General features: G+C 48.2%; 3 protein-coding genes across 10 annotated transcripts in view; 2 read left to right on the top strand and 1 right to left on the bottom strand.

Annotated features, from left to right (window-relative positions):
• The window catches only part of col4a6 (collagen, type IV, alpha 6), a 51,131-nt gene extending 42,232 nt beyond the window's left edge, over positions 1-8,899 (top strand). For 4 of the 5 annotated variants that reach the window (XM_088387185.1, XM_088387268.1, XM_088387432.1 and 1 more), the window contains 24 exons: positions 273-317; positions 600-671; positions 751-858; positions 1,158-1,376; positions 1,445-1,603; positions 2,682-2,852; positions 2,926-3,069; positions 3,236-3,358; positions 3,429-3,610; positions 4,108-4,171; positions 4,276-4,350; positions 4,433-4,540; positions 4,636-4,743; positions 4,827-4,898; positions 4,977-5,096; positions 5,190-5,306; positions 5,377-5,538; positions 5,627-5,725; positions 5,807-5,959; positions 6,081-6,197; positions 6,269-6,460; positions 6,527-6,698; positions 6,780-6,894; positions 7,276-8,899. In XM_088387185.1, the coding sequence (XP_088243311.1) occupies positions 273-317; positions 600-671; positions 751-858; positions 1,158-1,376; positions 1,445-1,603; positions 2,682-2,852; positions 2,926-3,069; positions 3,236-3,358; positions 3,429-3,610; positions 4,108-4,171; positions 4,276-4,350; positions 4,433-4,540; positions 4,636-4,743; positions 4,827-4,898; positions 4,977-5,096; positions 5,190-5,306; positions 5,377-5,538; positions 5,627-5,725; positions 5,807-5,959; positions 6,081-6,197; positions 6,269-6,460; positions 6,527-6,698; positions 6,780-6,894; positions 7,276-7,536 (3,158 nt within the window). In that variant the 3' untranslated portion in view covers positions 7,537-8,899. The remainder of the gene's footprint in view (positions 1-272; positions 318-599; positions 672-750; positions 859-1,157; positions 1,377-1,444; positions 1,604-2,681; positions 2,853-2,925; positions 3,070-3,235; positions 3,359-3,428; positions 3,611-4,107; positions 4,172-4,275; positions 4,351-4,432; positions 4,541-4,635; positions 4,744-4,826; positions 4,899-4,976; positions 5,097-5,189; positions 5,307-5,376; positions 5,539-5,626; positions 5,726-5,806; positions 5,960-6,080; positions 6,198-6,268; positions 6,461-6,526; positions 6,699-6,779; positions 6,895-7,275) is intronic. The other variant, XM_088387344.1, reaches the window with a different exon arrangement.
• Positions 8,900-9,147: 248 nt separating this feature from the next.
• On the bottom strand, positions 9,148-11,209 carry LOC148403359 (transmembrane protein 88-like). Its single transcript, XM_088387668.1, has 3 exons — positions 10,997-11,209; positions 10,299-10,679; positions 9,148-9,609 (listed from the first exon to the last, which is right to left on the bottom strand). Exons 2-3 carry the CDS (start codon positions 10,671-10,673, stop codon positions 9,328-9,330), a joined length of 657 nt encoding a protein of 218 aa, XP_088243794.1. The 5' UTR covers positions 10,674-10,679; positions 10,997-11,209; the 3' UTR covers positions 9,148-9,327.
• Positions 11,210-11,958: 749 nt separating this feature from the next.
• Positions 11,959-15,411, top strand: LOC148403358 (lactadherin-like). Of its 4 annotated transcripts, none has more exons than XM_088394326.1 (7): positions 11,959-12,213; positions 12,499-13,162; positions 13,332-13,453; positions 13,531-13,683; positions 13,758-13,881; positions 13,959-14,107; positions 14,176-15,411. In XM_088394326.1, the coding sequence occupies exons 2-7, from the start codon at positions 13,060-13,062 to the stop codon at positions 14,281-14,283; spliced, it is 759 nt and encodes a 252-aa protein (XP_088250452.1). In that variant the 5' UTR covers positions 11,959-12,213; positions 12,499-13,059; the 3' UTR covers positions 14,284-15,411. The 4 variants fall into 4 exon arrangements, with proteins under 4 accessions (XP_088250452.1, XP_088250444.1, XP_088250459.1 ...); XM_088394342.1 differs by lacking the exon at positions 11,959-12,213 and having other exon boundaries at positions 12,316-12,670; positions 13,071-13,162; XM_088394318.1 differs by lacking the exon at positions 11,959-12,213 and having other exon boundaries at positions 12,311-13,162.
• The last annotated feature ends 5,992 nt before the right edge of the window (positions 15,412-21,403 follow it).

The raw sequence follows: 21,403 nt of genomic DNA, 5'->3' as shown, positions 1-21,403 counted from the left end.
GGCGGGAGCAAAGAGACAAGCGTCGAATTGCTCTCGCAACAAGTGCAATAATCTGTTTGGAAGCATTTGGACGAGCGTTGAAATGTGCTTTTGCCTTTAACCCGATGAGCCTCAAGTCATCCAATGGAACTGATTGCTGATTTTTGCTCATGTTTTGTTTGATGAACATGATTTGGTGCATGCAAATGACCCTGACTGGCTTTTTCTGCTGCAATTTTCTACCACTCTCTCTCTTTCTCTCCATCGCTCTTCGTGCACGTGCATCTGTCCAGGTGAAAACGGCTGCGAAGAGGTTATTGACAGCCAAGAGGGAACGGGTGGGTAATGAACTTTTGTCATCAGCCGGCCAGCGTAACGGGCCCGGCGGAGTTTTATACGCGCCCACTCCCAAAGACTGAAACAAAATGCTGAGCAAAAAATGACTTGCAGGGAGTAAAAGACCAGAAATGAGTTGTGTTTGAAAAGTAGTGATGGCGTGAATGGAGAGTGTCAACAAACCGTTTGTGAGTGGAGATACATGTCGCTGTTCAAAACTATTTTCTTTTCAGATCACTTTTTGTTTGTGGGTCCACTTGCTAATTGTGTGTGACTGCTGGCAGGCCAAGTTCTTCCCTGTCGCATACCCGGTGAAGTCGGACTACCCGGTTTTCCCGGTGTACCTGGACAGCCAGGTAAAAATAAAAAAAAAGTTACTGGTAAAGAGACGTGAAACCACGACAAAGTCTCATGGCAGCTGTTTGTATCTGTTAGGTACGAAAGGTCAACCGGGCTCACCGGGAGGCCCCGGGCGTCCGGGATTAGACGGTGGCAAAGGAGAGAGAGGAGACCCAGGCTATGGAGGACAGCCTGGACCACAAGGTAGCCAGCCAGCCAGCCAGCCAGCCATACTTAAAGTTCAGGATGAACCTAAAAAGCTCTTTAGCCATAAACTGAATATGACCTTTCGTGACCCTTGGATTGCACAATGTTTTGGCTATTTCTTAACCGTTTCACAAAATCACTGCTCCGATAGCTCTTGTGTGTGTGTGACCAGAATTTGACCACCGTATGTAATTTTCGTCCAAAATGTCCCTCCAAGCCACCACTTGAAAAGAACTGATCCAATTTTAATTGAACCAAGCTATCAATCCATTCATTGATCTTGCTTCCTCCCGCAGGTTTTCCCGGACCCAGAGGGGACGCCGGAGTCCCCGGTATCCCGGGGCGGAGTTTTGATGGGGCCAGGGGGAAGGATGGCGTCCCGGGACGCCCCGGAGCCAAAGGCCAGCCTGGAGAAGTTCTGGGAGCCACCGGGGGGCCTCCGGGACAGGATGGCTTTCCCGGAAGTCCCGGAGATAAGGGCCAGCCTGGCACACCAGGAGGGCCCGGATCGCCCGGTGCGTCACGCTGATGGCGTTAGAGTCCCATGAATACCGTAACTCAGTCGCCACTTTTGTTTGATCAGGTCTGGATGGGCGCTCGGGTGTTCCTGGGCTTAAGGGGGAGCGCGGAGTGGACGGTTATCCTGGGCTTCCTGGTCCTGCCGGCCTCCCGGGCGACCCAACCGTCGAAATCCCCGGTCCACCGGGAATCGATGGCAGCAAGGGCCAAAGCGGCTCATCAGGTGAAGAAAAAGTTACATGTTAGACGAGCAAATGATATTTTGTGACTTTGTCCTGATTGTTGATTCTCTCCATTTTTGAACCAGACGTCACACCACGCGTTTTGTCGTGTTCAAACTCACCCGAAAGATTTTCTCCCTCCCTTTGCGTTGATATTCCCACGTCTTGTGTCTTTCCTCCATCTTTCTTTCCCTCCTTCCCACATCGTCACCTCCATCCATCCTTTCCGCCTGTTTCCTCTTGGTGTTGGCTCCTTCCATGTAGGCTGTCAAGGTGAGATACTCCCCCTTTTTTTTTTTCCGCATATGTAGCAATCCGCTCCATCTTTTGCTGCTTCCATCAACGGCCCAACGCACATCCATGTTCCGGCTCAAAATGTCCATGAAAGCATCCGCTCAATTGAATGAGCAACTTTGTGGACATTTTAGCTGCAAGACATTTGGAAGTGTTCTTCTTTCCAGCTGTTCTTTTTTTTTATTTTTTTTATTGCAACTAGCACTAACATTTGTAGTGCACCGAGACGTTCCAGTTGTTGTTCTGCCAATTTCTCTGCACTCGGCTTGTGTGACCACAAACTCAACAAAGCTTCATTCTTAAAAAAAGGACTTTTTCATCACGTCCCAGTCACCTGGTGGGACAGCTAGAAAATTCTTTTTTTTAAGAATCGAATGGTAGAATTTAGTTACTCCTTGATGGTTTGAATATGCTAATTTAGTCTGGAATTGCACTACAATTTTTGGTTTTCAATACTTACATCTGAAATCACCAACTTAGTTCAATTTATTTTAATCAATAACGTGGATGATCATAAGTGTGTATTTTCCAATCAGAGTGCAATTGCAGCCATACTCTGCAACGTGTGTGTATTCATAATCTATGTGTGTGCAAGAATGCAAAATTCTTGGAGGTGAGTTTATTTGGAAAGGCTGATCGAAAACACAAAGCACATTTTCAGACAATTAAAAGTTTTGAAGAGTGCTTTTGATTGCTTTTATAACCAAGGGCGTGTTTCTCCATGCTTCACCCCCAATAATGATCATTTAATATAATAATAATGAAACGCGGTCCATCGTCCACCAGGTTTTCCTGGTCGAAAGGGAGAGAGAGGAGACCCAGGTTTCCCAGGACCTGCTGGTATGAAGGGCACTCCAGGACTACCCGGTACCCCGGGCTCGTTAGGGTTAAGGGGACCCCCTGGACCTCCAGGACCAGGAACAAGGGAAGGAGTGCCAGGAATACCAGGAAGGAAAGGTATGCCTCTGATGACATTGCTCGTCATTTAAAATAAAAAAAAGCAAACAGCATGTTTTCTTTTTCTACACAGGCGAACGAGGTTTCCCAGGCGTGACGGGCTTCCCCGGATCACCAGGACGTCCTGGGAATCCGGGATATCCTGGGGGGAAAGGAGGACCTGGAGGGCCAGGAAGAGATGGACTTCCTGGAGGGCCCGGTTATCCTGGACCGAAAGGTAGTGTGTCCAAAACCGGGATGAAGGTGACCACGCCTGGGTTTTGTTGCATATTTGGTTCACAGTGTTGCATTTATATTTTTAGTCGTGTATTCATTCTAGTCACATTTCAGTATGTGAAAGTTTCAGAGATAAAAAACTCTTTTTTTTTTCTTCTCGTATTTAGGTGAATCAGGGTTTCCCGGTCCCGCAGGCCCACGCGGCCCTCAAGTTATAGGCGGGGAGGCGCCTAGAGGGGACCCTGGAATTCCAGGACCCAGCGGCCTTCCCGGCTTCATCGGACCCCGAGGTATACTTACATTGGTTGGTTCCATTGGCATGAGACGAGTCAGTCGCAATACTGCCATTGTTTTCCACAGGGGACAAAGGTTTTCCAGGTCCGCCGGGTCGTCAGGGTCTGCCTGGACTTCCGGGTTTTGCTGAACAGAGTAAAGGGCTGCCAGGACAACCTGGTTTCCCCGGACAGCCTGGATTTCCCGGCGGCCCTGGTCCTAAAGGCGAAGCCGGAATCCTGGGATTCCCCGGCACCGCTGGAGCAAGAGTAAGGAAAAACTCTCCAATATGATTCACAAAAAAGGTTTTGGACAAGTTTCATTCTTTAATTTTTCGCAAAGCTGAATATCTCTGGCTTAGTGAGGAGTGGGGAAGGGCGAGTACTAATACAAGGTATCGGGCTGATACTGGCCTTACTTTAATGGAGGCTGCCAAGTGCCAATAATGTCTTCCAATGTTTAAACCTAAAAAAGAAAAAAAGTCTGAAATTGAGCAAGTCTTCCTCACCAGTAGTGGGCGCTATAATGCCATATCTTGACACTGACAAATCACCGTGTGCGTCGAATACAAAGCAAGGTTTTTGTTCTTAATTATCTCTAAATGTGCTAATTGAATTTTTAAGTTTGAAAAAGTATTGGTGGTATCAGTATTGGTATTGGTGAAAACTTTCTTCTCGCCCTGAAAAAAGGGCAACTGAACATGCCGAGTAAGTAGAGTCCTGCATAGAAGTTGAGGCGGTGAGTTTGAACTTTGTTTTCTTTACAGGGAGATGACGGATACCCTGGTAACCCCGGCAATCCTGGACCGTCCGGTATTCCTGGTACCAAGGGTGAGTTCAATTTCACCTGACACACAAAAGCTTTGAATATTTGAGTTTTTTTAATATTTATTTGTTACTTTAATTTAATTTAAATCACAAACTGTATTCCTCAGGTCAGCCTGGAGAGTCGTATGGCTATCCCGGCGGTCCTGGCCAGAAAGGGCAGCCTGGAGATCCAGGATATCCAGGTAAAACTTGAAGGAAAGGTGCCACCTACAAGGCTCCAATCACCTCGCATTGATTAACCAACCGCAAGGTGTGTTCCTCAAGGTGGACGTGGCAACACTGGTGCTCCCGGTGATGATGGCTTTCCTGGAAGTCCCGGTTTCCCTGGTGCCAAGGGAGGACCTGGAGAAGGTGGACAGCCTGGAATAATGGGTGAGCGTGACGACGGATGGCTGCCATGTTGGATGGAATTCTTCTTCAACGGGCCCTTTTTTTTTTTTATTTACCAACATATATTATGTCGGTAGGTTCACCTGGTTACCCAGGTCCCAAAGGTCAGTCTGGCTTCCCCGGGAGAAGTGGGTCTGATGGAACCCCTGGTTTGCCCGGAGGCCCTGGAGGCCCTGGACCTAAAGGTCAGACAACAACTCAGCTTTTGTTTTTCTTTTTTTGAGTAAAACAATGAATGCCGGACAGACACTCTCTTGGGTTTTTTCAGGTCTTTCTGGAGCTCCTGGTTTGGACGGACTTAATGGCCTCCGTGGACCTAAAGGCCTTCCTGGGACACCTGGTAGTTAGCTTTCTCAATGCTAGGAGTTGATTTTGTTTGCTAATTGTACACTCATTTTTTTTTTTTTTTTTTTTACAGGGGTGAGTGCCGGAACTCGACAGGGTGCCCCTGGTGTTCCGGGGTTGAAGGGCGAGAGAGGCGTCTCTTACTCTGGAGCACCAGGTTTCCCAGGATCAAAGGGAGAGAGAGGAGCGCCAGGTTAGACAACCCAAGCCAGACATGGGGAATAATTGACGGACAGATTACATTTAGGTGGGCTGAACCATAATGGGGTGTGGCCTTGTGTGTCAGGTGGTCCTGGAGTCAATGGATTTCCAGGTCGACCTGGACTCCCCGGTAATTCAGTCGGTTCAGACATTCCTGGACCCTTGGGAGATCCCGGCCTCCCTGGCCTCGATGGAGAGTTTGGTAAGTGCAGATCTTTAATTCTACCCTCTTGGCTTTTTCCTGTCTCACCTTCATCGCTTCTCTTCTTCAGGTTTGACTGGTCCTCCAGGCCTTCCCGGGCCACCCGGTCCAGGTACGGACCAGGGAGAAAGAGGTGATCCCGGACTCCCGGGTTTCCCTGGAGCCCCTGGCAGGAAAGGAGAACCAGCGCCTTCCGGAAGCCCCGGACTCCCTGGCAGTCCTGGCTTCAAAGGTAGAATTGGACTTCTTTGATACTTTCTTTGTGATTATTATTTGTTGTCACCGGGAGTCGTTTTTACACTATGAAATCTACTTTCTAGGACTCCAAGGTGATACTGGATTCAGCGGCACTCCAGGTCTGAAAGGATTTTCAGGTGACCCTGGCTATTACGGAGGCAAAGGAGCCAAAGGTTTCCGAGGTAAGGGGACTCGAAACTTGACAAATGTGGAGCAAGACTTTAGTTCATGTTGATAATGGTTTGCGTCGCCTTCCTGCTCAGGCCCGGCGGGTCCAAAGGGTCGCCCCGGTATCACACTGCCCGGGAGAATTCCACCGTATGAGCGACCTGTGGGAGACGTCGGTCCTGTAGGTAACCCTGGATCTCGTGGTTTCCCCGGAGGGCCCGGTCAGCCTGGATTGCCTGGACGCCCAGGTGAATATTTACAAAACAGGAGCATTTTTAATTCCTGTGCCCCAAGGTACATGTTTTCGGAGTTTCCAGCCGTTGCTTGGTTGATTCCTTTGAAATCAAGGTTTCACCGTTTATTCCTCAGGTCCGAAGGGACGTCCAGGCGCTGTTGGTAAACTGGGCCGCACTGGTTCCGCTGGTTCAGCTGGACCAATTGGTGACCCTGGTCCTCCTGGTTTTCCCGGAGCCACTGGAGATCAAGGTCTGCTTTTGTTTTTTTACTCACTTTGCGCAAGATACACAAAAATCACCTCTTTGCATTTTCTTCCTCAGGCCCTACCGGGGCTGTTGGTCGACCCGGTAGTCCCGGCTCGGTGGGCCGCAGCATCAGTATTGGCTACACTCTGGTGAAGCATAGCCAGAACGCACAGATTCCCATGTGTCCTCAGGGCATGGCCAAACTGTGGGACGGCTACAGCTTGCTTTATGTGGAGGGTCAAGAGAAGGCACACAACCAGGACCTCGGTATGAAAACGCGCCAGATCCGCTGACCTTTGCTGGAAACCACACGTCTCGTCTTTGTCCTCCCAGGTCAGCCGGGTTCCTGCCTCCCCAGGTTCAGCACCATCCCGTTCATCTACTGCTCCCCAAACGAGGTGTGCTACTACGCCAGCCGCAACGACAAATCGTACTGGCTCTCCACCACCGCGCCCATTCCCATGATGCCCGTGGCCCAGAATCAGATTCGGCCTTACATCAGCAGGTATCGAGCGCTTTTGCGATTTAGATTTTGGAATTTTTGGAATTCTCCCTCTTACATTTTACAATTCTTTTCCGCCCCCAGATGTTCAGTGTGCGAGGCGCCATCACAGGCGGTGGCGGTCCACAGTCAGGACTTGACCATCCCCAACTGCCCCCCGGGCTGGAGGAGTCTCTGGATAGGCTACTCCTTCCTTATGGTAAGAATTGCCTAAAAAATAAATTGCTTAAAAAATATTTCAGCAGGAAATGTATGTGGTCACCACCCCCCCATCCTATTTTACAGTGCTGTGATGCTATCTTGTAGCATCGTAGCTCAGCTTTTTCAGCAGAAAAAAAAACCGCGCAAATGCGATGAAGATTCTCCAGAGCTTCCGCTAACAGCTCGATGTAAATATAGCTCTGCCCTCATATTAAGTTGAGACGTATGACTTTCCCTTTCAGCGCCATCTTGTGGCATTTCAGATCAGCCTTTTCAGCAAAGTACAAATATACTCTATGGAACTTCCACTAACGACCCAGGCTAAACTTTTTCCTGTTTTTATTTATCTGATACAAACAAAATGTTTCTCCGGATTTAGCACACAGCGGCCGGGGCCGAAGGCGGCGGCCAATCCCTGGTTTCCCCCGGCTCGTGCCTGGAGGATTTCCGGGCGACGCCATTCATCGAGTGTAACGGTGCCAAGGGCACGTGCCACTACTTTGCCAACAAGTACAGCTTCTGGCTGACCACGGTGGATCCCAACCAAGAGTTTGTCTATTCGCCAGCCCAGGAGACCCTGAAGGGAGGCCAAGAGCGCTCCAAAGTCAGCCGCTGCCAAGTGTGCAGCAAGGTCTTGTAGGGAAGAGGCGACCAAAGAGGAAAAGAAAACTACAAGAGCAAGAACATGTGACTGAAAATGAGCCTCCTCTGCTCGATCATAATTTTCAGAAAGAATGGCATATCGGGAGGGGTGGGAGGGGGGGGGGGGTCGATGAGAGGAGGGCTCTACTCTCCTCCAGATTATCACTGACCATGGTGCTACGTTATGTGTTTTGTGTTGTCTATGTCTTTGCTCCCGTGAGCATGGTTTTGGGGGTGGAACTCGTTCTCGGCTACCTCAGAGCGTGCCGACTCTTCCGCCTTTGCATCTGCTGGGTTCTGCATCACTTGTTGGATGCTGGTTACTTCCTAAAATTTGAATATGGGTCTGAGCTGTTTTAACTGCAGCACATGCAAAAAAAACAAATGTTTAAAAGCTTTTTTTTTGCTTTTTTTTTTTTTAACGACTGGCTAACATTCACGTGTACTCATTCTTTATGCATGCATTCATCAGATGCAGCATTTTCCTGCAACTGCGGCGACAGTATTATTTAGGAGAAGTGTCATTTTGTGTTAGACTGCACCCTGCAGTTCTAACGACAACAAACGTAACGGCACAATACATTCGCTTCTTCTTACAGTTACGACATATGCAACTTTATTTTTCAGTCAACATGTATGTTGTTTGTGTTCTTCTCACCGGTGCTACTACGAGACGAGCTGCATAAACCAAAGCAGCTCTCTTTTCCACAAATCCCCTCGCATGGCCAACCAGCAGCAGTTCTGGATGACTTGAATGAGGCCACCTTTCAAATATTTTGCACTGATCATTTTTGGGGAATAAATATAACAAACTAAATCACTTCCCGGGCTGAAAACTATTTTGTTTTCACTTTTTGTAATTCAACACCACACACTCTTGTCTGATAGAATGTTAATTATTGCTGTACATAGTTTTTTGCTGACACCCCCTAAATGCTCTTAGTGCTTTGTTATTGTTTGTTTTTTGTTTCCTAGGCAACATAAGCATTTTTTTTTTTAGCGTGCGCTCTTAAGGATGGACTGCTGAATTTCCCAAATATATTAATAAGGATAAAACAGATGCCCGGATGGCGAAAGCTTTGGGACTTAGAACCACTACTATGACCACATGTCTATAGATTTGTCTTTTTGATTTGTAATCTAAAGTGTAATTATTCTACCAGAATCATGATACTATCCACCATTTTTATTTACCGGGATAGGAGGGGTGGGCAGACGTGTACATTAAAATTAGAGGAGTGGCAAATGGCAAATATCCTGTATATTCACTCTGTTTGAATATGTTATGCATCCAGTGTCAGCAGTGATGGAAAAATAAATATGGTTTTCCTCAAAAAGGACCAGAACCAAAGAAAAACAAATGACATTGTACACTTTTCTCTGCTCATGCCGCCTCATTTTGTTTATCTTTTTTGTTCCAACGCAACAGCTCCGCAGTTTTCAGCGAGGCTGTCGCCATCTTGTGGCCGGAAATGGAACTATCGTAACTGCCTTACCTTTTTTTTTTTTTTAAAGCCTCGGTCTTTCAGAATGTCTTTTTTCTTTTTTTAACGCTTTGCTATCTGTATATTATTTTAATTAACCAGGAGAGAGAAAAGCTTTAACAATCTATTTTAGACAAATGTTTATTGTCAGTGCAACCTGGTAGTTAGTGGTACAATACGAAATGCATGCAGTGTATGAATTCTGTATTACGCAACAAAAAATATAGTGTACCTTCATGAGAAGCTGACATTGTATTTATGCATCCATGTTCATTCATTTACTTTAAAAAAAGAAAAAAAAAAGTTCATACCCAGACCTTTCCCTTGCCCCCGCCACCCACCCCATCCCGGCCTCCGCAGCAACCCCCCAGTCCACGATGCTGACTGGCCGGTAGGTTCTTGTACACGGCCCGGCTGTACGGGATGAAGCACAGGCCCAGCTGGAGGTGCCTGGCCAGGCGGCAGTATGCGGCCAAGGCCAGCACCAGCAGAGGCGTCACCAGCAGGAAGCCCACCACCAGTAGAGCCACGCAGCCTCCGTCCGTCAGCAGGTCGGAGCAGTACATACTCGTCCCGTGGGGTCGCACCTTTAAGTGAAGACAGCATTTGTGAGTGACACGAAAATAGAAACCCTTTCTAAAGTTGAGCTCACTCGAGCCAAAGGTGGGATGGTGGTAAGTGTAAACAAACGAGGGAGTTTGAGAGAAGACAGCAGGACTGAATCATCCTTATCGTGACGTGACGGAGGAGAATGTCGGGAGTTGAAGCGAGGCATCAATCACCTTTTGGGGGAGAGAGGGTGAGCGCGGCTGATTACAAGGTTTCTGACAGTTGGAGAGTCAAAACACCTGAGTAGATGCAGAGGAATTGTCTCGTGCAAGCCTGCTTACTTTTTGGTTTCATGTGCTATCTGCGTCTTCAAAGCTGAGAAAAAACAACGAGTGGAATATCACCACCAGGTAGTCTGGTGATAACCTCCTCTAACTTTCTTTTTTCCATCTTGCCAGGTCCGCCTTAATCCTCCACTAAGCCGCTGTCACATGAAGTCTAACCAGAGGAACGTAGAAGAAAAGTCCACTCATTAAAGGCCATTGTATTAGAAAGTCGCTGAACCGTGACCGTCTTGACTAAAGCTTACTGGGCCTGTTGGTCTCCCAAGAATCCTTTCAAGAAATGCATGTGATGAGAAGATCCCTTACATCATCGGCGACCAGGCCTCCGAGTAGGAAAAGTAAAACCATTCTTGGTCTGGACACGAGTTTCCCCTCTTACTTACCGTGGAGTGGCAGAGGAACCCGAAGAATACCATGACGATGGCTGGCGTCAAGATGCTACCAAACACCAGCGCGGCCAGGCAGGCATTGACGGCGGCGATGACAAGGTTCTGAGCTGTCACCAGAACCGAGCAGGCCCAGCAGTCCAGGGACCCCCGTAGCTCCAGCGGGGTCTCGCCACCCGCCCCGCCCTCGGCTGCGGAGTAAGGTGGGGGCACTACCACCCGCGAGGGCGTCTCCCTGCCCCCTCCCGCCACCGCAGGAGTGGAGGCCAGAGACTGGTGGTTGCTGTGAGGGTAATGGTGAGGCGGCAGCTCCTCAGAAAGATCCAGGACCTGATGGTGCGCCCCCTTCTCCAGCGTGCCAGTCATACTCATGGTGGACTGTAGGAAGGAAACATCATCTTGACGAACGGAGGAGGGGGGAAAGTCTTTTTTCTATTTTGTGTCACCTGTCTATGCTAGCGATCTGAGCAAACCACGGCCAGGGGGCCAGTTCTGGCCCACCCGCAATTTCAGACCGGCCCTCACAGCGAACATGGTTAGGTTAAATGCCAAAAAAACTGAGCTGTCAAAATGTATCAATTAATCAACAACTTTAGCTTTTTTGTAAAGAGTTTGCCAGAGAATTTGCACCACCTGGTGCCTACTTGCCTAGTTAAAAAAAGTTCCTAGCGTTTTGAATAATGCCATGTACTCACGTTGTCGCTGTGTGTGAGGGTCCAATGGACCTCTCGCTGCTCCTCCTGCTTGCCTTTGCTGCTTTTCTTCTGTGGACTTCACTTTTTGGGCTTCCGTTGTGCTATATGTTCCTCCTCAGTGTTTCTCCTGGAAGCAAGCGGTGTCTTTGTCTCAACTCAACTCTAATTGAGTCCATAGTGCTGTCTGGCCCGGTTCTCCCTCCCTCACTCCACTTTCTCCCCACCCACAAAGCTTATCAGCACCCCCCCCAATCCCATGCAACTCCCATCAGCACATGCATTCCTCCTCTCCTATCCAGGGCATGTGCTGCACCCCCTTTCACCCTGCGCCTGTGTTTTCATGGGGGATGGGTGTCCGGCCGGGCGTCTCATAAGAATGTGTCTGCTCTTGAATGGTGCTTAAAGCCAATATAGCGTGGGCGGGTCCAGCCAGATATTGGAAACATTGATGTCGATGTAATGAGGGTGTTAATTTTTTTTTTTTTTTGCAGTACACTTTAAAAATTGTCATGATGAAGAGATGATTGTTGTCATTTTCAAAAGTATATTAAAAGAACACTGGAAAAAATGCCCAAGACAAGTTGAGTGTGATGTAAATTTTGAAGAAATTAAAAACAATTATGAGTGCTGACCGCTTCGCTGGAGGAAGAAACCACCTGTTAATGATAGATAATAAATAAATAATCATAAACTTAGAAGAGTTTCCATATTTTTTGGGATAAATGTCAGGTTTCTAAGTAGGGTTTTAAACTAAGGTTAGGTTGTGAACTAGTTTAGGGCATCAAGGTAGGATTTCCAACTGGGGTTAGGGTTTCAAACTAGGGTTTCCAACTGGAGTTAGGGTTTCAAATTAGGGTTTTTGGGGTCATTTTCCCTGCAATGACTGTGTTTCCCCAGTAGATGGGGAAACGCCCGCCCGTGCATTCACTCCCGGAAGCCGTGTCACACAAGTGCTTGTACGTACTCAATAGTATAGACCCGGCGCTCTGCGCGCTTGATTTCAATCAGTGCCGAATTTAGCATTCTCGTAATTTGCACGCTGAGCATTCAGATACAGTTCTACGTTCAAGCCACCCACAAACCTTTCCCTGAAATCCTTCCATTAATATCAGTGGCCCAAGGAAAAGAAAGGTGGACTCTGAGTCTTCCTTTACTCCGGAGTTAAAAGGTTTGATTCGGACAACGGGACTTTGGAGCATATCTTTTCAAACGGAGTGGTACGCACGATCGAAAACAAGTTTTTGATTCAAAGTGCTTTATTGAGTGTTTTTATGTGTGAAGACTGCCGATATGAGATTTTAATTAAATAATGACTAAGCCACACTAGAGCAGCGTTTCTGTTGAGTTATTTGTGCTCTCATTATATTATTTATGTCATTGTGTTATTTGTTCAGTGTCTTATGCCGTATTTTGTGTTTACTGCAGTGACGTAACGTTTTCTCTTTAATTTACTGTGGACACTTTACGTTAGTTTTTACCTTGTTTGCGGCAACCGGAAGCAGGAAGTGAACTTGAAGAAGCGCGCCAAAAAGCGCAGGCATCGAGATGAGAGTGTGCGAGGAACAATAAGGAAGTAAACACCAAACGCCACCATCGTGTCGTGTTGTATCTGAAGGGAAATGGATTACGAAGCTGCAAACCCACCAGTTCCCCTACCTTTTGTGACACTGTTAGGTACCAATTTTCAATTCCAATTCGACTTTTTTTTTCAATTTTCCAATTCAGCGTTTTGGCATAGGCGGTTTTACAGGGTGGCAAGGAAGGGCAGTTGCCAGCAAATATCTTGCCATCCCGGTTGCCAGCCCAACCTACAATGAATATTAAATTCAATTACATTTTCTTTGGTCTCATCTGATTTCACTGTCTTCTGCACTGAAAATCTTTGCTACCTAAGTAGAGTGGAATATGTACCGCCAGTGCCTTTTAAGAAGCCATATAGACCTGCATTTGGTTCTATAGCCCAAAACGTGACATGTCAACCTGCTGCTCATTTGACTTTTTTGCAAGCAGCCCTGATGTGACAAAAGTGATCAGAAAATGTCAGCTGATTTAGTGACCCAAAAATGTGCAACAGCCAGCAAAAATGCCACATTGAGCTTTTGGAGGACAAGTCCTGCCCTGCCCCCTCCAAATATCTGCAGATGGTCTATAGCTGTGAACAGAAAGGTGGGATTCACGCCTCGCGATCTTCCGCTCTGCACTGAATCTAGGACTCTTCACATTCCCAGAAAAACAATGCAAGGAGTCCCACAAGGGGCTCCATGGCCAGATTTTTATTTGAATCATCCGTTCCGAATTCAAATGACTTTTGGCTGTCCTCCGTATGTCTCGACAGTCTGGGCATCGCCGACGGCAGCATGGCAGACTCTTCCTTCAAAGCCTCCTCCTCAATGGAAGACGCCACTCCAGAAAAAACCTGCCTCAACGGGGAGTCCTGCTGGAAGCCGTCAAGAAATCGTACGTAGAAAATTGACCGCTTGGCACTTTGGTCTCCTCGTGAGCGTTCTTTTGTCTGCCCCCCTCCGGCCCTCGAGAGCTGGATCCTGGTGAACCTCGGCTACACGAGAAAGGTGACGGCGATCGTGACCCAGGGGTGTGATAGCAACAATACTCACTCCTGGGACATCCCACTTGAGATGACACTGAGCGTTGATAGGAAGAAGTGGACCAAACACCCGGACGGGAAGGTGAGCCAATGAAGTCGACCGCGACCTCATCCTCCAATCTTGTCACAATAAACAAGGAAACATTCAATTTCTAGTTCATCGGCGGTGGGATTCATCTGCTTGAGACACCCGCGTTCGCTCAGTACGTCCGCATCCTGCCGCTGGAGAATCGTCCAGAATTTGGCCTCCGTTTCGACATCTTGGAATGCCCACATGAGGGTGAGCAACGCAATCCGCGGCCGCTTTGGTTGCCCAAAACAACAACCCCTAACATGCCACAAACCTTTGTCCGACAGATGCCATGACCTGTGCCAGAACGTTCAACAGCCTCCACTTGACGTTGGTGTGGTCGGACCGCCACGAGGTGACTTTCACCCACTGGGCCGCGGGAGAACCCATCCAGCGCGTCGGCCTTGACCAACACTGCGTGGCTGTGTTACGGCAGGTGCGTCCTCGAATGAGCATTAGAAAGAAGAGCTTTGCGCTCCACTGAAATGGATCGTTTTCTTTCAGACTGGAAGATGGAAGCGAATGTCCTGCGCCCAAGTCAACAGCTTCATGTGCAAAATGCCCACAGCGCATTTTCCAATTGCCACACCAAAGCCACAGGTGGCGCCGTAGAGTCCACCTGGCTGTGTCAGTTTCCAAGGGCCCAAGAGCCCAGGGAGAAGATTGACAATGCAAGCAAGTCATCATCAAAGATGGAGAATTTAATGCCCTTCCTACTCTGCTCGTAATAAATAGTATTACCATTGTAACAAAAAAAAACCCCCACAAAAACATAAAAACCACAAAAAATGTCACTGGCTAAGGTTGCGAGAAGTCCTAGAGAGGGAACTTGTCTTATCATGAGTGTTTTTAGCATTTAGCTTAGCTGTTAGCTTAGCCCGGTGTTTCCCAACCAGTGTGCCGTGAGAGATGTTCAGCATTGCCGTGGGAAATTGTCCAACATTAAATACCGAGCGCATTGTAAACAGGATCGCCGAACCACAGGTCAGTTAACGCAAGGCCTGGTCAGCCACTTGCTAATCGTGCATGTGTGGCAAATCGGAGAATCTTGAGATTTCATGTTGTGGCATCGGCACATACAGTGTTGCTGTTAGTGTTGGCTCGTGAGTGAACGATTCGGTCAAAAGAACGATTTTCTATAGTGAACGAGAGTGAACGAATTACTTCCTAAAGGAGGGGTGTCCAAGTCCAGTCCTCGAGGGCCGCAGTCCTCCATGTTTTCCAAGTTTCCCTCGTTAAACGCACCTGATTCAATGATCAGGCTCATGCAGAACGTGAGGATGAACTGATCATTTGAATCAGGTGTGTTTAACGAGGGAAACTTGGAAAACATGGAGGAATGCCGCCCTCGAGGACTGGACTTGGACACCCCTGCCTTACGCTGAGTGCCAAAAGTCCCAATGATCGTGAGCAGCAGGGGGGGAGCCCCATTTCAACCCCTTACACTGAGTGCCAAGCAGGGAAGAAATGGGTACCATTGTTATAGTCACTGGTATGACTCGGCAGGGGTTTGAACCCACCACCTCCCAATCTCAGGGCGGACACTCTCCTCTTCGGCCACTGAGCTGGTAAACGCTTGTATCGTAGTATAACACTTATAGTCGTTTTTAAATAACGTGTATACCTATATACGCCTAAATATTGTTATCCAATATATCTACTGCAATTTCGCATTAGATTGCTGGTTTGAAATTTGCTTTTAATATTATTATTTTTAATAAACATTTATGTTAAAACTTGTCTGGTGTTTTATTCCTTGTTTCTTTATTCGCCAATTAAAACATAAAAATCAGCTTAACAATATGTGTAGGTACACCTTCAATAGGTTCACTACACAAGGTTTAAAATAAATAAATAAATAAAGGGTTAATAGCACAACAAAGTAATTTTTCCGCACCTGGGATTGAACCAAGTTCTTATCGAGCAAGAGCCCGAGTCACTAACGAGTCGGGTATTTCGACCGGCAGTCTACAATTGCTTGCACTGTTTTGTACTAGTGATGTGCATTCCAGTTCTCAAGTTAACTGAATCTTTAGAATCCTCCAGGGACCCCAAGAAGGGTGGGTACTCTGAGCTGCCGTTTGGTGCATAGACACAAACAACAGTCAGGACCCGAAGGCGGAGGAAGGCAATAAGTGTACCCACACCTGCTCGACGCCTCTCACCGTGGGCAACTCCAGGGTGGAAGAGAGGGCTTGTACCGGAGCCCAAACTGTGCGTGGAGGCTAGTCCGACTATATCAGGTTAGAGGTTAGGGTTAGAGCCTTGGTTAGGGTTAGAGCTTTGGTTAGGTTTAGGGTTAGAGCTAGGGCTAGGGTTAGGGTCAAGGTTAGAGCTAAGGTTAGGGTAAGAGCTAGGATTAGGGCTAGGGCTAGGGTCAAGGTTAGAGCTAAGGTTAGGGTTAGAGCTAGGGTTAGGGTTAGCAAAAAATAGCTGGTGTTTTCCAAAATGCAAATTACGGAAAAATAGAACAGTTTTAGAACACCGTTCTGAGACTAGTGCATGATCCATTGTCCATCATGCAGTGGATGCAGCTCATCTAGCTAGGGTTAGGGTTAGAGCTAGGGTTAGGGGTTAGGGTTAGAGCTAGGGCTAGGGTTAGGTTAGAGCTCAGGTTAGGGTTAGAGCTAGGGTTAGAGGGTTGGAGCTAGGGTTAGAGCTAGGGTTAGGGTCAAGGTTAGAGCTAAGGTTAGGGTTAGAGCTAGGGTTAGGGATTAGGGCTAGGGTCAAGGTTAGAGCTAAGGTTAGGGTTAGAGCTAGTGTTAGAGCTAGGGTTAGGGTTAGGGTCAAGGTTAGAGCTAAGGTTAGGGTTAGAGCTAGGGTTAGGGTTAGAGCTAGGGTTAGGGTTAGAGCTAGGGCTAGGGTCAAGATTAGAGCTAAGGTTAGGGTTAGGGTTAGAGCTAGGGCTAGGGTCAAGGTTAGAGCTAAGGTTAGGGTTAGGGTTAGAGGTTTGGTTAGGGTTAGAGCTAGGGTTAGTGCTAGGGTTAGGGTTAGAGCTAGGGTTAGAGGTAAGGTTAGGGTTGGGGTTAGGGTTAGAGCTAGGGTTAGGGGTAGAGCTAGGAATAGGGTCAAGGTTAGGGTTAGAGCTAGGGCTAGGGTTAGGGTCAAGGTTAGAGCTAAGGTTAAGGTTAGGGTTAGAGCTAGGGTTAGAGCTAGGGTTAGAACTAGGGTTAGGGTTAGAGCTAGGGCTAGGGTTAGGTTAGAGCTAAGGTTAGGGTTAGAGCTAGGGTTAGGGTTGGAGCTAGGGTTAGAGCTAGGGTTAGGGGTAGAGCTAGGAATAGGGTCAAGGTTAGGGTTAGAGCTAGGGCTAGGGTTAGGGTCAAGGTTAGAGCTAAGGTTAAGGTTAGGGTTAGAGCTAGGGTTAGAGCTAGGGTTAGAACTAGGGTTAGGGTTAGAGCTAGGGCTAGGGTTAGGTTAGAGCTAAGGTTAGGGTTAGAGCTAGGGTTAGGGTTGGAGCTAGGGTTAGAGCTAGGGTTAGGGTCAAGGTTAGAGCTAAGGTTAGGGTTAGAGCTAGGGTTAGGGATTAGGGCTAGGGCTAGGGTCAAGGTTAGAGCTAAGGTTAGGGTTAGAGCTAGGGTTAGGGGTAGTGCTAGGGTTAGGGTTAGAGCTAAGGTTAGGGTTAGGGTTAGAGCTAGGGCTAGGGTCAAGGTTAGAGCTAAGGTTAGGGTTAGGGTTAGAGCTAGGGTTAGGGGTTAGGGTTAGAGCTAGGGCTAGGGTTAGGGTCAAGGTTAGAGCTAAGGTTAGGGTTAGAGCTAGGGTTAGGGATTAGGGCTAGGGCTAGGGTCAAGGTTAGAGCTAAGGTTAGGGTTAGAGCTAGGGTTAGAGCTAGGGTTAGGGTTAGGGTCAAGGTTAGAGCTAAGGTTAGGGTTAGAGCTAGGGTTAGGGTTAGAGCTAGGGTTAGGGTTAGGGTTAGAGCTAGGGCTAGGGTCAAGATTAGAGCTAAGGTTAGGGTTAGGGTTAGAGCTAGGGCTAGGGTCAAGGTTAGAGCTAAGGTTAGGGTTAAGGTTAGAGGTTTGGTTAGGGTTAGAGCTAGGGTTAGTGCTAGGGTTAGGGTTAGAGCTAGGGTTAGAGGTAAGGTTAGGGTTGGGGTTAGGGTTAGAGCTAGGGTTAGGGGTAGAGCTAGGAATAGGGTCAAGGTTAGGGTTAGAGCTAGGGCTAGGGTTAGGGTCAAGGTTAGAGCTAAGGTTAAGGTTAGGGTTAGTGCTAGGGTTAGAGCTAGGGTTAGAACTAGGGTTAGGGTTAGAGCTAGGGCTAGGGTTAGGTTAGAGCTAAGGTTAGGGTTAGAGCTAGGGTTAGGGTTGGAGCTAGGGTTAGAGCTAGGGTTAGGGTCAAGGTTAGAGCTAAGGTTAGGGTTAGAGCTAGGGTTAGGGATTAGGGCTAGGGTCAAGGTTAGAGCTAAGGTTAGGGTTAGAGCTAGGGTTAGGGGTAGTGCTAGGGTTAGGGTTAGAGCTAAGGTTAGGGTTAGGGTTAGAGCTAGGGCTAGGGTCAAGGTTAGAGCTAAGGTTAGGGTTAGGGTTAGAGCTAGGGTTAGGGGTTAGGGTTAGAGCTAGGGCTAGGGTTAGGGTCAAGGTTAGAGCTAAGGTTAGGGTTAGAGCTAGGGTTAGGGATTAGGGCTAGGGCTAGGGTCAAGGTTAGAGCTAAGGTTAGGGTTAGAGCTAGGGTTAGAGCTAGGGTTAGGGTTAGGGTCAAGGTTAGAGCTAAGGTTAGGGTTAGAGCTAGGGTTAGGGTTAGAGCTAGGGTTAGGGTTAGGGTTAGAGCTAGGGCTAGGGTCAAGATTAGAGCTAAGGTTAGGGTTAGGGTTAGAGCTAGGGCTAGGGTCAAGGTTAGAGCTAAGGTTAGGGTTAAGGTTAGAGGTTTGGTTAGGGTTAGAGCTAGGGTTAGTGCTAGGGTTAGGGTTAGAGCTAGGGTTAGAGGTAAGGTTAGGGTTGGGGTTAGGGTTAGAGCTAGGGTTAGGGGTAGAGCTAGGAATAGGGTCAAGGTTAGGGTTAGAGCTAGGGCTAGGCTTAGGGTCAAGGTTAGAGCTAAGGTTAAGGTTAGGGTTAGAGCTAGGGTTAGAGCTAGGGTTAGAACTAGGGTTAGGGTTAGAGCTAGGGCTAGGGTTAGGTTAGAGCTAAGGTTAGGGTTAGAGCTAGGGTTAGGGTTGGAGCTAGGGTTAGAGCTAGGGTTAGGGTCAAGGTTAGAGCTAAGGTTAGGGTTAGAGCTAGGGTTAGGGTTAGGGATTAGGGCTAGGGCTAGGGTCAAGGTTAGAGCTAAGGTTAGGGTTAGAGCTAGGGTTAGGGGTAGTGCTAGGGTTAGGGTTAGGGTTAGAGCTAAGGTTAGGGTTAGGGTTAGAGCTAGGGCTAGGGTCAAGGTTAGAGCTAAGGTTAGGGTTAGGGTTAGAGCTAGGGTTAGGGGTTAGGGTTAGAGCTAGGGCTAGGGTTAGGGTCAAGGTTAGAGCTAAGGTTAGGGTTAGAGTTAGGGTTAGACCTGTTAAGGTTAGACTAGGGTTGGAGTTAGGGTTAGAGCTTGGGTTAGGGTTAGGGCTAGGGTTAGGGTTAGACCTGGGTCTGCCAGGTCGGACCGGCATCTTCCCCCACCATCGGAGCCAACCCACCACCAGGTGGTGATCTGTTGACAGCTCTGCCCCTCTCTTCATAACAATAGAACACCGCTTTCAAGGCTTCCATAGGGTAGTGGCTTTCACCCCAGCGAACAGGGTTCGAATCTCACTCGGGCCAACCATATAATGATACACTTCCTTAGCTAGGGTTAGGTTTAGAGCTAAGTTTAGGGTTAGAGCCAGGGTTAGGGTTAGAGCTAGGGTTAGGGGTTAGGGTTAGTGTAGGGTTAGGGGGGGGGGGGTCAAGGTTAGGGTTTGAGTATAACATCTTGGGGAGGCGGGTGTCAGCCATGCGGATGAGATGTCCTGTCCATCGGAGTTGGTGCTGCATTATTAATTAAAGTGGTGATGCTCGGTATCCTGGCTTCCTCCATAACGCTGATGTTTGTGCGTCTGTGCCTGCTGTAGGTTGTCCATGATGCCCCATAAAGTAAGGTGGGGAGAACCAGGAGCTTGGTCTTCTGCAGAGTGTGCTGCAATGGCATTATCGTCTGCATACTGGAGCTCCACAACTGTGGTGGTTTTGATCTTGGTTTTGGCTTTGAACCTGTTAAGGTTGAGCCATCAGTTCTGTACCAAATTGGGATTCCGTGTGGTAGTTCTTCGTTGATGAGGTGGAGTATGGCGGCAATGAAGACAGAGAACAGGGTGGGTGCAATGATGCATCCCTGTTTGACCCCAGAAAACGCAGTATTCGGACGTATTTATCGGGGCAACCATACCTCAGAAGGATGCTCCATAGGGCCTGGTCAAAGGCCTTTGTCAGGTCTATGAAAGCCATGAAGTCTCATCAGACACCTTCAAGTTCCTGGGAACCACAATCTCTCGGGACCTGAAATGGACCGGCCACTTCCTGAGACAGCTCAAGAAGTTCAACCTGCCGCGGGAGCTGCTGAAGACCTTCTACACTGCCAGTCTGTCCTCTGCACCTCCATCACTGTCTGGTTTGGATTGGCGAGTAACATCTCAACAGACCCTTCGCACCCAGGTTGCAGCCTGTTTGAACTACTCCCCTCCGTTATAGAGCTCTGTACACTAAAACCACCAGACACAGAGACAGCTTCTTCCCCCAGGCTGTCACTCTGATGAACTCACACCACTCTTAGAGTCTCAGAGTCATTACTGTGCAATAACATCCCGCTTTCCACACCTTTTTTGTCTACACTGTTTGTACTATGTGTCCTCTCTGCAGCCTGGTCATCCTAGAAGAGGGACCCTCCCATCTGTGGTCTCTCCTCAAGGTTGAACAGAGCTGTTTATGCTCACGGCATTTCTCCTGGAGTTGGCGTGCTGTAAAAATCATGTCTGCAGTGCCTCTAGCTGGGCGAAAACCGCACTGCGATTCTAGGAGAACTTCCTCAGACAGTGGCAGTAGGCGGTTGGCAAGAACATCCCTGTGCTCCGAGGGGAAGCAGACCTTCAGAAAGAGGGAATGGAGGTGGTGCTGGAGCTCTAGTCCACCTTCCTGTAGGAACCCAAACTCTGGATTTCCAGTGCCCTTTCTGTCCACCAGGAGTTTTTAATCTGTCTCACCCGCAGCCTTGGCTCTGGAGTGAGCTTGTCTCTTTGCTGTGCAGGTAATGTCATTTTGCCAGAGTGGCAGTTTGTTCTTCTGGCGAAAGATGGTATTGGTGATGATATGGTGCCCTTCCAGAGGTGGTGGTCACGGCCCACTCTGGCATTGAAATCTCCCAATATAATAATCTTCACAGACAGACCACAATCCTGCCACAGGACTTTAATCCGGGATGTAAGGTGGATTCCCTGAAAAAGACGCCTGTGCGTGACTTTGTTTAGAGTGGGGAGACTGGTGCACAGACAGTCACCACCCAGATCTGTCAAGAACAGCGTTCATAGGTAAAAATAACGTTTCGCTTTGTTCCAGTGACGAGGGAAAGCTCTTTTTCCTCTTCCTATTTATGTGGTTTTTGTGTGGCAGGAACACCACACTGTTCTTGACAGATCAGGGTCAGAGTCCAGTGGCAAGGAGACCAAGACAACTGGTGACCCTTTTCTGCTGCAGCCTTCATCCGCCTTCCCAGCCGTTGTGACGCCACCCCTTAGGTCAGCCATCATTCACCATTGAGGTCTTCACTATTTACCCATAGCTGGAGCTGTTTACCCACAGCCGGG

Source organism: Syngnathus floridae, chromosome 1, assembly GCF_059516105.1.
Source record: "Syngnathus floridae isolate MCC-2025c chromosome 1, RoL_Sflo_1.0, whole genome shotgun sequence".
NCBI lineage: Eukaryota > Metazoa > Chordata > Actinopteri > Syngnathiformes > Syngnathidae > Syngnathus > Syngnathus floridae.
Note: the sequence above shows the minus strand (reverse complement) of the source record. Positions and strands in the feature narration are given on the sequence as shown.